Source organism: Phodopus roborovskii, unplaced genomic scaffold (genome assembly GCF_943737965.1).
Source record: "Phodopus roborovskii unplaced genomic scaffold, PHOROB, whole genome shotgun sequence".
NCBI classification, from domain to species: Eukaryota; Metazoa; Chordata; class Mammalia; order Rodentia; family Cricetidae; genus Phodopus; species Phodopus roborovskii.
The window spans coordinates 29,879,010-29,901,066 of NW_026126549.1; the positions used below are offsets into that span (position 1 = coordinate 29,879,010).

Consider the following 22,057-nt stretch of genomic DNA (forward strand, 5'->3'; position numbering starts at 1 on the left):
ATGTTGGGAAAATCACAAAGAAGAGTGCATCTCAGAGCATTCTAAATGATGGTATTTCCAATCATAGTCTAATGTAATTCAACAATCCTGTCATTAAGAGCTAGTAAAAGCCTAGAGCAGTGAATAACCACAAACTTAGCTAAATGTGGTTCATATTATGTTTTCTGTGCCAGAAGCCATATCTTCATCTACAACAGATTAACATAACCTCCACTGAAACATTTTTAGCCACAGTGATGTGCTTTTCAGCCTTACACGAAAGGATAATCAGACATTCTCATTTACTGGGATTGAAAAGCGCTATTCATTACAGCCATGCCCCAGGCCTCTGCTAACACTACTGTGTTCTGTCTTGACAAAGTCCAAAGGGACCTGGTAGATCCACTAACTTTGCAATCTACTTTACTTGGCCATTATACTGATAACATCATTTTAGTCAGATCAAATGAGTAAGAAATGACAACTTCATGGGATCCTCTGGTCAAAATCACATACCTAGACAGTAGGAGATACAATCAGTAAAGATGGTAAGGCTCATTGTACCAGGAAAGATTATAGTGGTACTATGTTTTGAGAAATATCATAGTATATACCCTACAAGTGAGAAAAAAATTGCATATCAACACTTCCATAAAACTAACAGAATTCTTTATGTGTTAGGCATTTGAGTTTTTCAGGCAACACATGCCTATTGCAATGAATTACTGGGCATAGAAACAGGTGTTTCAGGAAGTCCAGGCTATTTTATAAGCATCCCTGGCATTTGGTTGCATTACCTTTTGGATTCTATAATATTTATAATGCAGGAAAGAAGGAATTTGTGTAAAGATCATGGCAAGCCCCAATAAGAGAATAACAAACAAAACCACAAAACACTCTATAGCAAAGTTAGATCACTTCTATGAGAGGGGTAAATGTCACTTATAAAATTGCTTTTGGAGAATATTAGAGTGTGTTGGCAGAATCAAGATAGTCTGTCTTGGGAGAATTTTCTCGCATGCACGCACACACACACACACACACACACACACACACACACACACACACACAACTGTAGTTTAGCTGCTGTAGTTTAGCTGATTTGTTTTTTACTGAGATTTGAATGATAAATAAGATCAGAAACACAAATTTGGGAAAAAGAAGCCTGTGGATAGACTTAGGGAATTTGACATCAATGATTACATAAATCCAGCAGGTTTGAGCACTCAATCTCCACTTCTAATGGCAGCATATCAGTGGTGCAAATGAAGAACATAGACAAGCCAGGATGAAGAAAATACTTGACTCATCAGCATAGGCTTCTGCTCCTTGAAGCTACTGTCATTGCTGAATGCATGACTGAGTAGCAACAAAGGCAAAATTTGAGCTCTTAGTTAAACATCATTTAGGAACCAATGGTATTCTTGTTATACTGTTTGGATTCCATCCACTCTAGAAATAATACTAGACTAGATTAGACACATAATTTTATTTAAGACTTCAGTTTACACCACTATCTCAGAGTTCATAAAATACTGCAGGTTTCTAATAATTCTGCAAAATTCCAAAATAAGTCAGTTTGTAAGGAAAGTGATGCTTGAATACATGACACTGGGGTCTAGTGATTCTGTTCAACCATGGGAATGCTGTTGACTCTATACAAACAAAGTAGAATACATAGGGCATATTTGAAGAAGCAAATTGTAGATAACATCCTACAATGATGGGGTGGCTTCCACTAAAACTTAGTAAATTCTCTAAATCAATGCCCCAGTGTCTGGTGCCATGTGTTCAAGAGTTATACAAGTAGATACAAGAGGCTGAGATAGTTTTGTATTTGTTCTCCATCACTATAGTTGACCTACTTAAGGAGTCTATTTCTGGTTCCCATGACTGTATACAGGCTCTACAGATTTAGACATTCTCAGAGGAGGACTGTTGCCATCATTAAACTTGGAGCTCTTGCCAGTGCCTTGTAATTTTAGGCAAGTCAAAATACCACTTTGCAAAGAATTGCTTAAGTTACTTGATTGAGGAAATAGGAAACACACAAAAAGCACTGGCAACCAAAGACAGTTATTTTAATGACCTAGTCCTCAATTTTAATGATGAAATGACTTCTAACTATCTATGTACTATGAAGAAAAGACAGAATTCCTGACCATACAATAAACAGAGATCAGTATTAAGTCTAAAGTGGACCCCCAGTGATGGCAATACTGGTAACAATGATTTACAAGTAAGGATACTAGGCTGTAAATAGAAGGATTGTTAGTGGGTAAAGAGCCCAAATGTCAACATTCCTCAGGAATTTCCTAAAAGAGGTACTATTTATAGAAAGCTCCTTTTATCTCCTTACCTACAAAGATCTACTGCCTTGGACAAGGGCATCTAGTTCTCCCTCAGTTTAAACAGAATGCATTATTTCAAATACCCCGTCCTCCTGTCTGTCATTAAAAAATCCAATTTGCTTTTTAATATTTTGTTCCTTTTTGTTACCCCAACTACAGAGAGAGTTGGTCTTACAGTTTAATCCTCAGTAAACCCTTTTTTTAGTGATCCAATTGTATGGATTCATTGTGCCCTTGCTTACATAGTAGATGTTTCAGTTGGTGATAAGATGCATCAAGAGGAGTACAATCTTGAAATGAGGTACAGTGTGGTTTTTTAATTTTAATTTTTAATTTCTTTTTTATTTATTTTTTCTTATTTTACATATCAATCCCAGTTATCTCTCTCTCCCTCTCTGTCTCCCACTCTCCCATCCCCCCATCCCACCCCAGGGAGGGTAATGCCTTCCAGGAGGGGTCAACAAAATTTGTCAATTCATTGGGAGTAGGGACTAGGCCCTCCCTCCATGGGAAATGTGCTCCCAAATTCTTTTTGTGCACCATGAATACATCCTGGTTCGCTGTCTGAAGTCCCTTAGACTGCCCAGGCCTTCTAACTGAGACCCATATTCAGGGGGTCTGAGTTAGTCCAATACTCGATTCCCCGCTATCAGTCTGGGAGTCCATTAGCTCCTCCTTGTTCAGGTCAGCTGTTTCTGTGGGTTTCTGTAGACTGGTTTTGTCCTCCCTCTCTGCATCTGGATTCCAGTTTGGCTCAGTGTTTAGCTGTGGGTATCTGCTTCTGTTTCCATCAGTTCCTAGATGAGGTCTCTATGATGGTGGGTAGTTTTTAAGGATTGTAGTTCATCTCAACTTTTGCTTTTGACTAACGCAATTACTCTTAAATATCTCTGTCTAGAATTTATGATACACACAGACTTGTATAGAATAAAGAAAAAGGAACTGTATTTGGTAGTGGGACACCTCTTTTTTAAAGTAGCTGCACTCACTACTCTTGTTCAAGGGAACAGTTGATAGGTGATATTCCCCTATTGAATTCCTATCTAATAAGACTGCCTTCAAGAAAAAGCAATCATATTACTTAAGATCACACCCATTTCAAGGGATTCAGAAATCTACAGAGGCATTCTAGATTCAGAGCATCCTCTGTGATCATCTGAGACTTATTGTGGCTATATTAAATTTACTTTTTCTAAACTGTATGGAAATGCCACTTTATTCAGTGTTACTCTGATGATAAAGACATTATGACATGGGCAGTTAAAGTACTAATGCTGGAGGGAATGAGGAAAAAAAATCAATCATCATTTATTGATGATAGAATAGCCAACCTGTCCAGATACTGTGACAATCAGTGTAGAGAATAATCATGAAGCTAAAAATAAATTGTCAATATGATATGGCTAATCCAATCTTTGGCTTATGGCCAAAGGACTTGACATCCAGCTTCACATACAGTTGCTCAGACATTTTCATCACTATTCATAACAGCTTGAAAACCTAAACAATCTTCCAGTGATGAACAGATAATAAAAATGTGGTACACATACACTATGGATTACTATCCAGATCTAGTGAAAAAATGTTATCACAAAATTTTCAGAATGGATAAAAATAGAAAAGATCAAATTGAGTGAGTTAACCAGATCCAGAAAGACAAATACTATGTGATTTTTATTCTGAGGCTTCTAGGTCTAAATATTTATATATAAGTATATTTCTTAGAGGAACTTCAGAAACCAGGAAAATAAAAAAATACTACTGCTGGAGTAGAGTGGAGAGGATCAATAAAGAGGAAGTATCAGTGTACAAGTGATCTGATAAGGGAACTGGAAAAGGAGAGAACTAATTAGGGAGAGAGGGTGATAAATCCAGAAAAAAAAGAGGTTAAAAAACAATAAGGATACTTGAAAAGTCACAAGAAATCATATTATTAACACATAAAATTTAGTAAAATTTTCTCATCTGTGATGACTATACCCACCCTAAAAACCAAAGCCTACTTATGAAAACTCCAAGATGAGGCATGAGAACTTTTGAGTTGTTGGCCAGGGTTGTCCATGAGAAGTTGAAAACACAGAGGCTATTGTTATTGCCCTTTGTTATACTCAGAGATGGAAGGTAAGTTTCTGTTGCTGAAGATACCATGCACACCACCAGCATAGCCTCAGAGAGATGGAACCGAAGAAATTACCCCTCATTGAGGACTAGCTTTCATGGGAAGACACTATACATGTTACAACAGGGGGAAGCAACCAACAGTCCTACCCATCCATATTCCTTACAAATCACAACTAAGTGTTGAATAGTGATACACATAGTTTGCTTGGAACCAACATCTCTCCATTGGATTTAAGATCCACTAAACAAGAGGGAATTGACGTCTGATACTAGCACTCAAGCACCCACGTCTAGTGAAATCATAGATCTTTGAGGTGAATCTACCAGACTACTTTCTTAACCAGCACAATCCATAATATATCTTAAATATTTGTCTTAATACTCATTGTAAGTGTAGTCTTAAACTCTCATCAAGTCAATTTCTGAATTCAAAAGATGGAGACAGTTACAGAAAACCACAACCAGTTAAAATGTGGAGTTGTTCAGCCCAGTTTCTATAGATTTATAACACTATTCCTGAACCTAAGGCTTTGAAAGAACAGTCAGAAAAAATGTAAATTAAAAAAGATCATGGATTTTTCCATGTGTTTGTGTCCCCTAGGAATGTCAGAAGCTACAAGAATAAGCTCTACACATCATGACTGCCTAAACATGAGCTGAACAAGGAAGGACTTCAGTAGACTTTTTAACATAGGCAAAGAACTACAGACAACTAAGGAATACTGAGAGCAGGAGCAATAGTCTTCATCAAGGGGAGCATGTCAACTGGTTGTCTAGTACCAAAAGATCAACCCCTGAAACATACATATACATACATATAAGTAACATTATATAGACTGTGCAGATTGTACTCATGTATTTGGGTATATATACAAATATGTATGACTCACAGTTAATTAAATGGAAAAGAGACCATGGATTTGAAAAGGACTGAGGAAGTTATGTGCAGGTGCTTAAAGGGAGGAAAGGGAAGGGGAAATGATTTAGATATAATCTTAAAGAAATAATTTAAAATAAATACAAATTATATCTAGAATATTTTAGCTATCAAATTACATGTGTAATTATTCAATTTATTTATTATTTAAAATATTTTATAACAAATGAGAGATAATATATAAACATATATTATATATAATATAAATCTATATGTACCCACAATACATAATATGATTATTTCTTAAGTACAATATAAAATAGAATAAATATAAAACATTTGTATTCGATGGAAAAAAAATAAATATTTCTCTCACTCTCCCAATGTTTAGAGTTTTAAGACCCCACAAGTTTATAGCATTCCTTGGCGTGTTTACCACCAGAGTATGATGTGATCAATATTTATGAGTCTATCACATTTCCCAGTTTGTATGGTTTACAGTTATTGCAGATCTCAATGCATTCCCATCATTTCTAAATTCATCTAATGTCAAAGTCTGCCATACATTCATCTCCTCATGATTATCACAAGATCAGCTCCCTGTTTGAAGCACATGCAGAATGAAGGACAAGGTGAAAGACAAGCTTTTATTTGAGAAGTCTCTATTTGTTGAGAAGAATTGGATGAGGGAGTTATTAAAGTCATATGGCTAACTATCATGAAAACTTTACCACTAGCAGTCACTTTATTTTTCTTTGTAATAAATTTGTAATAACTTTAATGCAGTAGCATTAAAATATTTGTTCATTAATTTTATCCTTGGAATGTAGGAGAAAATAGAGGAATAAAGCTTTTATTTTATCCATCTCAATAAGTTCCTATGTTTTTTGACACTAAACAAAAAGATGAATTCAATGGTCAATGATTGTGTAGCAACTTACAGTCTACAAATTTCTTTAAAATACATTTATTGACTAAATATTTTGTGTCTGTGTCAGTCAGAGAGTGCTTTTATGGGGGTACATGAATGTGCATATGTGTGATAAGGGAAGAACATGAGACAATCTCATTGTAATTATTCAGGCACCTTCCCCTTTACTTTGAGGCTGAATATCTTACTAACCTAGAACTTCACCATTTTGGCCAGGCTATCAGGGAGCCCCATATATCATCAGCCAGTCTCTGCCACTGTCCTGCCACTATCCATGGGGTGACAAGTGTCTATTATCACATATGTTCTTATTGGTTTCTTTGTTTGGCTTTTGTGTGGCTTCTGGGTATTCACACTTTGGTCTCTATGTTTTTAGGAAAGTTTTTTACCAACCAAGACATCTCCTTAATCCCTAACATTAGTGTTTTGACTCAATTGCCTACTGCAATTTATAACTGAGGAGATGGAAATGTAGGAAGCTTTGACAATCACCTAAGAAACTGTTCAATGAAGTATAGGCCATCTCAATATTTCCAATTGTGCATAAGTAAGCCAGATAAGAATGTAGATGTAGCATATGCACAAGACTGTCTCTCTTTTTCAATGATGACTAAAAGGTCAATGGCCAAATTTAGCCTAATGTGCCTTTTTGTTTTGTATTTTGTTTTTGTTTTGTTTTGTTTGTTTATTCTTGTTTTTTGAGGCAGGGCTTCTTTGTATTGTTTTGGAACCTGTCCTGGAACTAGCTTTAAAGACCAGGCTGGCCTCGAATTCATAAAGATCTGCCTGCCTCTGCCTCCTGAGTGCTGGGATTAAAGGCATGTGCCACCAACACCAGCCTCCATGTGCCCTTTTTGAAAATAGTTAACCAGAGTGTCTGAATTTCTCACATAAATAGGAGACTTGGGTGGGAGGGATGATGTGGACAAATTTTCACTTATTTTCACTTTTACCAAGGCAAGCAAGACATAGCATTTTAATTATTTGAACACATGGCCACAGTGATGAAGCAATAATTTCAATTAATCTGTTTTTTGAAAAATTAATTCTGTATCTTGTTGGCTAGAATAAATTTTTAACTATTTATGAAATATAATTCCGTAGTAATGCTTTGCACCACAATAGGAATTTATTTCATAATGCCAACCTGAGCTTTTTTCTCATTTGATCTCAATGAAGGAGCATGGAGGAGGGGTATTGTCATTTCAATGAACAGTTTATTTTGTAGGAAGAAATTGTCTGGTGACATGCATGGGATTTGGCCTTCTAACATACTATCTAGTCTAGTACAGTGGAATGCTAATTTGTGTTCCTGAGTTCTAGGAATATTTGATCATCTACTAACTACATTTAAGCATTTGCATTATAGAGTCCCTTCTCATGTTAAGAGACAGAGACTCAACTGGCCACCAGTGGCTACTATGATTAAGGTATGTTTCAGCTTTAATTATAGGCTCTTCTATATAGCTGTGTAAGTACTATTAACTAAAAAAATAAATTCCAACAGATCACATAGTTATGCAACTAATGTACACTTTTTTTGAAGTTTTATAAAATGCTTATGGATTTATTAATTCCAACGAACCTTGAAAAATATACACCGTCATGTCTTGGAGTTGACATGTAGTTATAGCACCATGCATGCAGATATAGCTCCTGTCTGTTTTGGTCCCTAAATTGTTTATTATTTTGATTTGTAACAATTCGCAAAGAATATATTCTGATTTTATGCATTGGTGTTCATGACTAGGCAAAATATTTTTGCTAATTAAACTCTTAAATGTGAATGGATGATAGGTAAAAATCATATAGTCTGCACCAGGCACATCTTGTGACAGTATTAGCCAACTACCTCTATTGATGGCGCATCCTACATTACAATGATTTTAAAAATGCTATTGACTAGATCTTTAATTAGTGAAAATCTTGAATTCATTTCATCATTTACAAAATACAAACATACATGTTCAATATTTTCCCCAAATTTGTATTCTGTAAAGAATAACATATCATTAATTTCTTAACTTAGTTAAGAAGATTATGTTACTGCAATACCCAAGTCACTAATTAGTCAAGGGGAAAAAATCAGATAACTATAGGTAAAAGACTGAACAAACTTCATGAGGTTTTTATAAATGACACTGGGTTGAACAGGTTATTGTCTTCATTTCAGGGAGAAACAATTTGCTATGGTTGCCAAGAATAACTGTCAGCCACAAGTCTGTGGACACTCCAAAACTGAACAGCTGTGTTGTGCAGAGCCACAATGAGCCTTAAAATGTGTGTTGACCATTCATTGTTTAAATTTCAATAGAGAGTGCTATGTTCTTCAAACCACGGTCAAGCTCACTGCTTAATTTATATTTATAGCTGGCCTCCCCACCATCTGTGTGTACAGCCCACAAAGCATCTCTGAGGAATTAGAGTGACATTATTTGAAGACCAGATTAACTGGCCAGGAAAAAAGCAATCCATCACTTATGGAGTAAGTGTGAGAGAGTTATAGTAATATTATTTCATGTTTTGGGACTTCTGTGTTCATTTCTTACCATGTCTTCCTAATTCCATGAAAAATATAAAAGAAACTGCCTCAAACTGTCACTGACAATGTTCTACACTTATACCATAAAGATCCTCTATGCTCACGTAAGTGCAGAGCCACATAACATTACTGACAGAGGACAGATCTTTTTATTTATCAAAGTACTTCTGTTTAGGCATCTCTATACTAGGCCCTAACCTCTGGCCTAGCTTCTGGCTTAACTTCACACCTAACTGTACCTCTCTCTTTTGATAGAGGATAGGACCCTTTGGGATAGGTTTTTATCAAGGGTACAAATGCAGTTTCTTCCCACTGTTGACTCTTCTTTTTCATTGTGAACAGCACCAGATAGTTTCCAGCCAGAGTATCTTTTCCATTAGTCATGTTTGCCATCATTCCTATCAACCCTTTCTCTCTGTTTCTTTCTCTCCACCCCCAAGGCATCTCTTGGCATCTTTATTATTCATTTATCTGAAGAGAGGAAAATGCCCACAAAAACATAAATATAGACATATTTCAGAACTTCAGGCAATGCTCCAGTCTTGTGAGAAGCTGCCAGAGATAACCCTGGTTCTCTGCTCTGTTCCAGCAGACACTAGGTGGATCTACGAATTATTTTCCTGCAACTTATATAGATGCAAAAATGGTGTAAATATGCAATCATTAGCCTTATGTGTACATACATGTGTATATGCTCATAAAACTAAATTCAGACTTCATACATATAAGCCATATGTATGTATGTATATACCAAAAGTATTTTATATTTATACAGAATATTAGGAACAAAAGTTGGCCAAAAGTAGATAGACCAAAAAAGCCTGTTAGTGGCTGTCTTGAAACCTGAAGCCCTATTTTTCATAGTGTTTAGATTACATTATATATATGGCAGGTAGAGGAACAAGACAGACAGGTTTAATAAAAAAAAATCTTAGAAGGGATATGTCATAAACACACATATGTATACCTTGAGTATATAAATAACTTCATCCTGACATTGAGCCACAGGGAAATTGTGTGGATGTTACAAGCAAGCCACACATAATTATGACTCTATGTCCCATAGTTTCCATGTCTTACCAGGCTTGGGGACTATCAGCTGCGCACTACTTTGGGTATTACCGGCCTCATTTTCAGCCATGCACTGATAAAAGCCTTCATCTGACTTCACCACCCCAAGGATCCGGAGGTTGCTTCCTCCCTAGAAAGAAAAGGAAAAACAGAGGAAACATTTTGTAAAAGGCAGAACAACCCCAAGGTAACAAAACAAACGCAGAGCACAGAAGACATATGAAGATCATGAGGGTATCTGGCAAATGGGCCCTATGCCATGTGGGGATGATTTCTTATTCTTTACAGTCTTTATTAATTCAGGGGCATAATTCTGCCTACTTCTGCAAGGGGCATATATTCACATAACTAGACAACTTTGTAGACCTTTAATCATTAAATTAAAAATAACTTTATCAGGAATGCAAGAAATCAATATTGGTATAAAAAAAGTCATGGCTTCACTTTATGAAGGGAGCTATATTGAGGTGATTTATAAGTACATAAACAAGAGTGAATGATGGAAAGCCACTCCTTCTTGCAAATTTTAAATAGTGAGGTATCTAGGTTAAGTCATTTCTGGTAGTGTTTGACCAAAGAAATATTTGAAGATCCTTTAAAATAGTAATTTCTTTGGCATAATTTTGCTGTACTTGAAGTTTTTATACCCATATTGTTTTTGTTGATAGTAGAAAAATTTTACCTTCAGGAATTCATTGTGGAAACATAGTAAAGTTAACTTCTTTGTATATAAATTGAAACACAATATCTTTCAGGAATGGATGATAAAATGATATAGAGATAGTTTTTAATTATACAAACTCAGTTTATCTTCAATATTAGTGTAAGAATTAGTTCAGTAAGTGAGACATGTTAAATCACTTCCCCTAAAGTCATTAAGAGATAAATACTACCTCACAGGGAATTCTTAATTGTTTTTAGTGTCTTGTAGTCAATTTTCAACTGATGTAAAATTCTTAGATAAAGCCGGCCAACTTCTAATTAACAATTCTCTCCTAAGTTCCTATCTGAGCTCAGCCCCACATGTATAACACACAGTGGCTCTCAGATTTCTTAAACTATTCAGGAAATATTTTTAAGCACATTTTGATGTGAATAGGGCATATACCATACATTTTCTTCCACCTAAAGAAAAGAAGCATTTAAATAGCTAGGCTATAATGAGTCATGCTGTGAGAAAGATTATTCAAACTGTAGAAAAAAATAAATGTTGCATTTTATCATGTGTCCTTAAGGGCACTCAACAATTTCCTTTACAGGCAAGTAGCATATATTTTAGGCACACGGACCACTTTTCAAGCTGCTCAATGGCAGGTCATTTTTAATTCAGTGGTAGTGGGAAAAAGCATTGCATTTAAAATAATGGATTGATGTGGCATTCACAAGTTAAATGTTGCCCTCTCTTACTCTTACCCAACTAATTAAATAAATGAAAATAAAAGTGAAAATGGAAAATGGTGACAATATGATAAAGGTATGGTATACATACTTTTTTAGAGCTATAATGTGACAAAATGCATACAACTAAGAGATTATGGAAGTCACAGAGAGCTTTCTGATTGTGGAGGAATAATTTTAACAACAAGAACACATAATGCCACAAGGAGAGACTGTGCTAGCTTCACTGAATGGGCCATACCCCGGGTTCCATCTGCCTGGGAGACTTGGCTTTGTGATGGCTTTTCATTGGCAGGGTCATATTTGTCTCAAACACAAAAAGTTCCTAAGGCCATCTTATTTAGTCACATAGTCCTTTTATACTTGAAAAGTGTTTTTTTAATACTTATTATATATTCATATGCCTGAAATCAGAACCTTTGAAGTTAGACTGCACCTAACACAGAGTTTTCATAATGCTTTGTCAAATGAGAAAAGAATCTGCTACAAGGCAGAAATTCATGAAAACAGCACCTATACCCCATGATATCCTACAGGGTTGCTGAATATGAACTAGAGTTTATAGGGGCTGTAAGAGCTATGGTTCCTAGTCTCGTCTCTTTTCAACTTGCAAAATATATTTTCAAAGCATTGCAGACTACAGGTTTCTGTGGCTAGTGAAAAGTCCACAGTCACTACTACTATTGTTACTTCTCAATAGGGTTGTCAGGCTCCATATGGAAAAAGAATCAGGGAGACAGCATATGTAACTGCAGTTATGTGAGCAAAATAATAAGAAGCATATCATGCTGAGAAGCATTACAATTGGTAGAAGCTGAAAAATAAATAACCCTAGACCTACATTCTAGGACTGATAATTTCAATTGTAGGCCAAGAAATGATAATGAAAATATTTGAGTCTCAAGCCTGTCACTTCCCTTCTCTTCTCTTCTGTCTTTCCTATCTTCCCTTCCCCTCCTTATTCCCTTCCTTTCTTCTTCCCTATCTCACTTCCCCTCCTTCCTTCCTTCTTCTTTCTTTCTTTTTTTAAAAGATACACGCTAGATTAATTGCCTAGAACTTCAATTATACCAATTATTTGCTATCTTAAAACAGTTCCTATAAGATATCAGAAATTAGTGAACCTTATTTTTCAGGAAAGAAAAAATAATGAGAAAAAATAGCAAATAATGACTAGGGTTGCAAAACCAAAACGAAAAGGAGATAGTTACCACTATCTGAAAATAATCACTAGGAATGACCACATCTCCATTCTTCATCCAATTCACAGTGGGCACAGGTTTCCCAGAAACTGCACATTCAAACTCAATATCCATGCTTTCATAGGCATAGAGGTTGGAAGGGTGATTTAAAAACCATGGCGGAACTGCAAAGACAGAAAAACAGCAAGTGAGTGGGGAGATGGGCACGTGTGCTGCGGTCTCACTGAATTAAAAACACTGCCATGTAATTTGTGTCACTCCTAATCTCTTAGCTGATTAAACAGGAACTTGTTTAAGATTTGTGTACCACATCACCAGTGCAGTTACCATAGGAAAGAAAAAACAACAGGTTTTGGGGGAAACATATATGTAATAAACATTTTGAACACTCAACTATTCGTATCCATTTGGCCTGGAAGGTAGATAATGCTAAGGCAACTATGTTAGGAACAGACAGTAAGTTTACATGTCTTAGACGATTCAGACCATGGGATCAAAATGGCCTGTAATGGCATCTTGTTTCACTAAGATTTATTTATTTATAGACTCTCTAGGAAAAATAACCTAGTCATGTTCTTGACACATTTAGGAACTATCCACTATTCTACATCACTACATCATTATTATTTTCTGAGTCAACTATTAATTTCATTTACCTTCTTAATTATCACATTGATAGTTATTCTATAGTAGAAACTGGCTCTTGAAAGAAAACAACAACAGAACACATATTAGCTAAAAGACACTTTCTAGATCAGTACTTCAAAACCAGGAGACAAATTAGGAGAGCTAAGGTGAAATATGACTTGAATATTCACATAGTCTAGAAGGAAGATAAAACTCAATGAAGTATCAGCCGCAATCTTGGCTTACATAGAAAATCAGCATCTTTAGCAACTATTTTCCAGGTAAGTATGTGTTTTTTTCATTGATTTACTGTGTTCCTTAATCAATGAGTGATTGTTTGTATACATTTAAGTAACTACACATTTCCCCTTTTCTAACCAGGATTAGCAAGCTTTCCCTTGTTGCCAGAGAAAGTATTCATGCTTGTCTTTTTGTTGACTAAATACTATGACAATGGGGAGAAACAGTGTATATGTCATGTTTTTCATTTTGGTTTCTTCCATCTTTCTTACCCAGCCTGTCTTAGCCTTGATTTGTAGCTAAATATTTGAACCTCCAGGACTAAGCTCATTTTAATTTCTTTAATCATTCACTTGGGCAATTGATTTAGATGACTTGACCCAGATTCATGAATATTCATGGTCTAAAGTCATGAAAAGAAAATGTCTCAGAGCTATTCTAAACATTGTATACAAGGCTAAATTATGTATTTAATATTGATAATATTATTAGCATAATGATGATTTTTTTTCCTAATTTCTTTGCCAGGTTCACTTACAGTGTATCAGAAGACATCTGAAATATTTATCGAGTGCCTCTGAGGAAATATATATATATATATGACCTGAATCTTTACAACTCTGTCCTCAGTTTTATATAGATTTTTGTCTGGTGATTATTTACTAAGCAACAACCAGGATTTACTAGTAGAATTTATTAGTCCACTCTCTTTATACTTTGTATTTGCACCATAGTTCTCTCGGAAAGATGTATTTTTTTTTTATTTTTTTAAAAGAGAAATGTTACACTACGAGGTATTTACATAACTTTCTTCGAAATTATACTCCTTGTAAATTAAGAGCCTGGTAGTCTACTGCCTTGCTCATGTTCCTAACTACATTGCTGTAACCACCTCTTTTGTCACCTAAAATTTTGTTGGAAAAGTAACTCAGAAATGTTCACATCATCTCAGAAATGATGTATATAATCCCTGAGAGCTATTTTAGCATTCAGCTGTCTGTACTAGGACAAGGGAAACTCTCTAAGTCCCATGTATTCTAATTCCTAACTCTCATCAGGTTTGGGAAATAAATGAGGGCTTTGGAGTTTTGCCAAATTGGGTTAAATTTCAAGGTAACTAACTATTTTGAAACAACTATTTCAATAATATGAATATATTATTGCAACTAGACAGAAAATATATATGCAACTAGACAGAAAGAAGACAAGGAAAGAAGAAAATACAGTTGAACAGAATAAAACAACCTAAAAGTTTAGAAGTAGGAACAGGAAGGGTCACTGATATAGAAAAGGAAGAAAGGAGGATGGCAAATTTAAATAATTCCAAAATGAAGCAAAGATTTAATAACCCTAGTGATGGGTTCAGAGTGGGCCATTTCAACACTGCTCTGGATATTTGCTCTAAATCCCTCTGATTTTATCCTCATGTTTAACAGAGAGAGAGGAATTGAAAATAATGACAAAGTTTGGAAATAACATATATTTCAAAGGAAAACAGTAGCAGATCCAATCAGAGTGCATAAGCCATATCAAATGTATTACTCTTTTGTTCATAATCTAAAAAATACCTATATAAATGTTTGCACTTTCCTCTAACATCAAAACCAATCACAACAGCAGAATACCAGAAGAGTCAATGTACACTCTTAACTGCTATTGTTGAAATAGTCAGTGTCTTTTCAGTATAGAAAAATGAAACTTCAGATCTTTTGAATTTTATTCCTGCCTCACATTAGTATTAGTTATTGTGAACACAATACAGGAAAACTGTCTTCTTTCTACCTAATATTGCTGCTCTATGGAGACATGAACACCATCTGATATTCATCCTTTTCTTCAGAGTCCTTCATACATACTAAGAAATACTAGGAAATGATTTCAGATCTTCCCACACAATTTTCTTTATCCAGACAAATAATCCAAGTTAGTGCCATCCCCAGTGTCAGCTTTTTCTGCAATCAGGGCTGCATCTCTCTAAGTCCTGCCTGAACTTTCCATTTCTCTTTTCAATTGTGAAGGCTGTAGCTAAATTGGAAGTGTGATTCCATTAGGCTCAAGCCCATAGTGAAAATAATAGGATTGTCCCAAGATCCCAGTTCTATATGCACAATGACATCAAAATCATCTTGTTGTTAACATAGAAGGTGGGAACATATTTCACAAGTGCAGTTGATGCCAAATCACCAACAATTAAGCTTGCAAGTATGTGTGTATGTAAGCACACCCATACACACACATATATTTACACAGGTATTTCTACATGTCCATACATATTCTTTTATATTTATATGTTAAATATATGATCATATGGAATACCTATATTTATAATGACTTTTGTTTTTATAAATATATATGTTAGTGCATATAAAATTGGTAAACATTTTCATGTTTTGAATTTCCACTTGGACTATGAAATAAATGAAAACACATTAGGTAAGATAAAATAGAAATGTGTTGTTTAACCAAAAAATAAAAAACAGAATATGTTACTTTTAGTACACATGTGATGGGAGATGCCATTACGTATATATGTTTCTCATCCTGGTTAATAATAAAGCACTGTTGGCCAATAGAAAAAGAAGATAGGAGGGACTAGGAGACAAGGAGGAAGAGGAAATAGGAAGGAGGAGTCAAGATGGAGAGTCTGGAGAGAGTTGGACGCCAGCCGCCTCCCCGGTAAGAGAAGGCCATGTGAAGATACATAGAAATGGGTTAATAATTAAAGGCAGAGCTAGCCGATAAGTAACAAGTAACCGGGCCAACAGTATTGTATCAAATACAGAGTCTCTGTGTGTTATTTGGGGCTGGTGGCGTGGTAGCAGGACAAGACCGGGCAGCAGGCGGAAAAACCGTACTCGTTACAGATGGCGCCCAACGTGGCTAGTAAGAACTTACTTACACTTAAAATTTAATAGAAGCTTAAAAAAAGGGTTTTAGAAACAAAAGAACAGAGACAAGCAAGGTTTCTTGCTGCAGCATTTTTCTCAGTTGAACTCTTTGCTAGAGACAAGCAGATATTCGCATGGCTCCTTTAAGGGAAGATTCCTTACTTTGAATAAGCGGGGAAAAAAACGCACAGCTTTTAAATAACTCTGCTAACAATTTATTGGTGTGTATGAAAGATGGCAATGGCAATGACCACATCTCCAAGCCGGCAGCATGCTTTCTGGGTGGCAACACAGACCAAGGCGGTGAGCACAGCTCTCAGTGCTGGTGGTAAAAGTACCCGCCACCATCTTTGGTAAACCGCGGCTGACACAGCTATGACTTTCATTTTAGCAAAGTTGTTGTTTACCAGATAAAAGACTTGTGGCCAGACAAAGATAAAGATTTACAATAAAGACAGATTCATATTAAGAAAAACCTCTAAAGGTTTACAGTGTGTTTTAAAATATACGTAGACATGAAAAGAAAAATGGTTTTAAATAGACAAAGAGGAACTGGGTGTTGTAGCACACGCCTTTAATCCCAGCACTATGGAGACAGAGGCAAGCAGATCTCTGTGATTTGCAAAGTAAACCTGGTATGCAGAGTAAATTCCAGGACAGATAAGAGTTACACAGTGAAACCCTATGTCAAAAGATAAAAAAATAAAAGTAAAAGAAACAGAGTAATAATAAAGCCACGTAAAGATGAAAAGCTCAGAGAGAATCTGGTTACTGTATGCTATTGTATTGTCTCTGCATTCTTTGACTACTGAGAAAATAACAACAATTGATAAAGGAAATGTTGCTCGATTAATTCAACTTATATATTTTAAAAATGCTTTGACTCCAACATTTAAGTTCAAGGACAAGTTACTGGGGAAAAGGATTTCTATTTTTGTTTCCACAGAAAATGAAAAGCTGTGGATTCCTTCCAGACAAAGGTGGTTTGATCAAGCCAGGCCCCCTGAAACAGAGTCGCTGGTGATCCAACATTCAAAACAGCTTGGACAAAGCAGCCTCGAAGACTACAGCCAAGATTTCTGCAACTTCTTAGGAACCCCATGACAGCGCCCCCTATCAGCAGGAAGTAGTTTGGAAAGAACGACGCCCAAATTCCCAAATATTGTTTATAAATGTTTGTTTTCATTTAAATGGATTTGGTTATAAATGGTTAATGATCACAACCAATATCTTTTTAAAGGTAAAAAGGGAATTATGATATAGATATGGATACTTTGTATTGGAATGGATTTTCATTTACTGATACAAATTTAAGTTCAATTTTGTCATATGTATATTTCTCCTCTTGTTTGTATAGCTTATTTTGAAATGTAATGTATAATGTAGTACAGATTATAGATAATTACCTATGATAGTCAAAGCTTAGAGTTAAGTTAGTTAGGTTTTCAAGATACACAGAGATGTATTTGAGATAAATAGGCATTCTTCAAACCTTTCAAAGACCTACAGAATATGGCATTTAAAGTGGTTTAGGGTTTTTGTGACAGAGAGACATAATTGCTCTTGGCAATACCACCTGCACCAGAAAGGAAGATGGACATCGAAGAAATACATTATGACGTTTGCTTCCAATATGGCAAGACTAGCCATTTGGACAAGATACTGCTCTTGTCTGGACTGTTTGACTTGTGATGTATAAACTGGACATGCAGGACCCACAGGAAAGTGACTGCTGATTTAAGATGGACATTGCTACAGAGATCCTGCTTCATGGAAGAGTCTTCGAGACAGTATGCAGGACACAGAGAAAAGTGACTGACAAACTGCCAATACAAGAAGACAGTTTAAAGTTTCCTGTGTTGCTAAAGAGTCTGCCAGACACACTATGGCCTATGGGCTGAAGATGGAAGATTACAAAAGAACTTCGGGTGACCAGGCAGTGAGTTGTCTCTGTCATTTCTAGAGTTTATATATTATCCTTCTTTGGTCTTTGAAGGAGTTGAAGACAGATAGTTATGGTTATAGTTTTCCTTAGTTAGGCTTACAGATAAGTTACAAATAGGACTTTGGACTCACAAATATAGGATAGATGATAGAATAGTTTCTTTTAATCTTGATAAATGTTAATGGACTAAATATTGTTAACTGTGATTCTTATTTGATAACTGTTGTGTTATATATTTTGCTATGTTAAGGTTAAAACCCTTCTTTTTATTTAGACAGAAAAGAGGAGATGATGGGAGATGCCATTATGTATATGTTTCTCATACTGGTTAATAATAAAGCACTGTTGGCCAATAGGAAAGGAAGATAGGAGGGACTAGGAGACAAGGAGGAAATAGGAAGTAGGAGGGAGGAGCCAAGATGGAGAGTCTGGAGAAAGCAGTATGCCGCCGGCTCCCCGGTAAGAGAAATACATAGATCATCAGAAATGGGTTAATAATTAAGGCAGAGCTAGCCGATAAGAAACAAGTAACAGGGCCAACAGCATTGTATCAAATACAGAGTCTCTGTGCATTATTTGGGGCTGGTGCGGCAGCAGGACAAGACCAGCAGCGGCAGGCGGAAAAACCGTACACGTTACACACATGTAAAAAGAGACTATTATTTTCTCTCAGTCAAATATAATCCAATTAGTCTTTTTGGTATTTGAAAGTAGGAAAAACATGTAGACATTTTAAATGTTTGGGATAAATTTCATGGGCGAAAGCCGTGTTTGGGAATTTTACACTGAATGTGGAAAGGTTAGATATAAATTATATTAGAAAGAATGTAACCTACCTTCTCATGATAATACATATTCTATGAGGAAATCTTTCAGTCCACTTTACTAAGTTAATGGGTTCATTCACATTACTGAATTCCCTTCCTCTTTAATAACAAATGGTTAGCCGTATTTCCTCATCTGCTAGCAACTTTTCAATTCACACTAACTCCTTTAAGATGAGTCCATGCAAAACCTATGTTTGATAGCCTGTGTTTTCCTTTTTCTCATTGAGAAGGTGCTATGGGTACTGAGAATACATAAACAGTTCTTTAGTTACTCTTTATTCTGATTTCTGTGTTTCTATGTTAACAAAACAACAACCAAAATAATTGGTGACCAGGGTTTATTTCACATTTTGGGTTCAACCATCATTAAGGGAAGCCAAAGTAGTAACCTGAAAGCAGGTACTTGGAGGCCACAAATGAACAGAGATCACAGAGGAACTGTATTAATGAGTTTGATTCCCTTGGCTTGCTTGGATTCTTTTCCTTTTCAGTCTAGGCTTTCCCAGGAATGCTAATACTCACAGTGGACTATGTCCTTCCACATTAATCCACAATCAATAATATTCTTAATGGTATGACCACAGTCAATTTTTATGGAATTCCTCCCTCATTTCAGGTAATATGTTTGTATTGAGTTGACAATATTATTCAGCACAGAAATAAAGAGTTTATTAAAATGTTTCCTACAATTCCATCTCCCCGAAACAAAAATAGGAAATAGAACCAACCAGCCCAGTTGAATATTCTAAAAGAGGTCATATGCTGCTTCAATTGAACACATTATCCTATACACAATAGTTATTTACACATATCTGAAATCTGAACATCCTGACTCAAAGTGGGGTTAAAGTACCTGGGGAAGGTTGGTAATTAAGTTTCACAATAACACTTAATAATAAGAGTGAACAGTATGTTTAGATTAGGCCTACTTACATGGTTAAATTTTGATACATACATAAAATCTAAAAATATACAGCAAATAGTAATGGATGATTGAAAGCATACATTGTAATAAATGAATAAGGAACACTGCAGAACAGAAAGAAAAATTTCAAATTGCTTCACACAACAGAGTCACTTAATATGTAAAGAGATTAAATGAAGATAGAAGTCAGAAACTAGATGATGAGACAACAGGCTGAAATGAAACGGGAGAAAGCCAAAAGAAAAAGCTAAGCACCACCATTAGAAAGTCAATGTATAAATCACAAATGCACAAAAACAACAACAGATGTAACATAAAATCAAATTACCAAAAGACAGTAGAGATGAGATATTCACAGCAAATGTCAATGAAAAAGGCAAAGCCAAAGAAGTAGTGAAGGGGTCATGTAGATCTGACAGGTCCTGTGAAGTAGGGACTAGGGCTTCTCTCCTGTCTCTAGGTTAAGGCAGTTATCCCTCCATGGGGGATATGTTCGCAAAGTCCTTTTGTGCACCAGGGATACATCCTGGCTCCACTGTCTGAGGTCTCTTAGACTGCTCAGTCCTTCTGGCTGAGACCCATATTCAGGGGGGCCTGAGTCCCCTACATGTGGAATTAGGGTGGGGGGATGGGAGGGGAGGGTGGTTGGAGTGCATGTGAGAGGGCAGAGAGGGTAAAAGGGAGGGAAGGAGGGAGGGAGGGATGGATGGAGGGAGGGAGGGAGAGGGAACTGGGATCGACATGTAAAATAATAAATTAAATTAAAAAAATTGCTTTGACTCCAAAATTTAAGTTGAAGGACAAGTTACTGGGGAAAAGGATTTCTATTTTTGTTTCTACAGAAAATGAAAAGATGTGGATTCCTTCCAGACTAATGTGGTTTGATCATGCCAGACCGCCTGAAACAGAGTACAAGGTGATCCTACATTCAAAACAGCTGGACAAAGCAGCCCTACAGACTACAGCCAGGATTTCTGAATCTTTTCGAATCCCCCATGACAGCGCCCCTTACCAGCAGGAAGTAGTTTGGAAAGAACGACGCCCAAATTCCCAAATATTGTGTATAAATGTTTGTTTTCATTTAATTGGACTTTGTTATATAAAATATAATATAATAATAATAATAATAATAATAATAATAATAATAATAATAAAGAAGTAGTGAAGGCCATAGGCCACACATGTTCAGAGGCAGACTAAGATGATGTATCCTTAATATAACTGGAACTCATGATTATCATGAGTACGGAGATAGGGCAAAGGAACTGTCTTTTAGAATAACTGTGGATTTGCAAATTGAAAGGCTGTTCCATGTTTCTGGGAAATTGAATATATATAATGAGACACAGCAAGATATGCTATAGGTCTAATTTAAATCATTGAACCTGAAGGATAAAGAATTACTTGAACATCCAGGAATAAAAGTAAACATATACAATAGGCAAAGAAAAGGCAGAGCACCCATATGGTAAACCTCACTGTCCATAAGCAATGGAACAATGATATCCAAATGTACATACATGAACATTCATTTATAAGGCCACATTCTCAATTATAAAAGTGATGACAGAACACAGCACCTTTTACATTGTTCAACAACAATGCCAGTCAACTAGAAGTATCTATCATCCAACTGGAGAATTCTGCACAGTGCTGATGAACGGGCGATTTACAACATTCTTAAATAGAGAAACAATTACAATCATGGAAGAAAAAATGAGTATGGAAGAGAATTACACCACTATAGGCCTACACAAAGGAAAATTTTACCAAAGTGAACACTACCAAAAAAATCTGCATTCGGAGAAATGATTGTGAATAGAATACTAATTTCTGTTGTGGCTGACTTGGAGTTTTACCATGCTTTGAATCTTAGACTTGAAAGGCCTACTGTCCAGAGCACATTGATATAAATGTCTTTCTAGCCATTCACTAAAATGTTTGTCAAATAAGGATATATAAAACCTAAAATTTGGGGAATTAAATTCATATTATTTATTCAAAAAAACAGTGGTTTTGTGAAATAAGTGTATCTTTGTGCATGTATGTATGTTGGTGGTATGTATGTTTGTGTGTATGGATGTGTGTGTATATTTGTGAGTGTGTGTTGTTGATGGGTGCATGCATGCGCAT

The 22,057-nt window shown here is 35.8% G+C and overlaps 1 protein-coding gene across 1 annotated transcript in view; it reads right to left on the minus strand.

Annotated features, from left to right (window-relative positions):
• The window catches only part of Dcc (DCC netrin 1 receptor), a 538,940-nt gene that overhangs the window by 387,592 nt on the left and 129,291 nt on the right, over positions 1-22,057 (minus strand). Inside the window, exons 5-6 of the mRNA XM_051201201.1 lie at positions 12,482-12,636; positions 9,882-10,002 (exon numbers count right to left, since the gene is read on the minus strand). Of these exons, the coding sequence (XP_051057158.1) occupies positions 9,882-10,002; positions 12,482-12,636 (276 nt within the window). The remainder of the gene's footprint in view (positions 1-9,881; positions 10,003-12,481; positions 12,637-22,057) is intronic.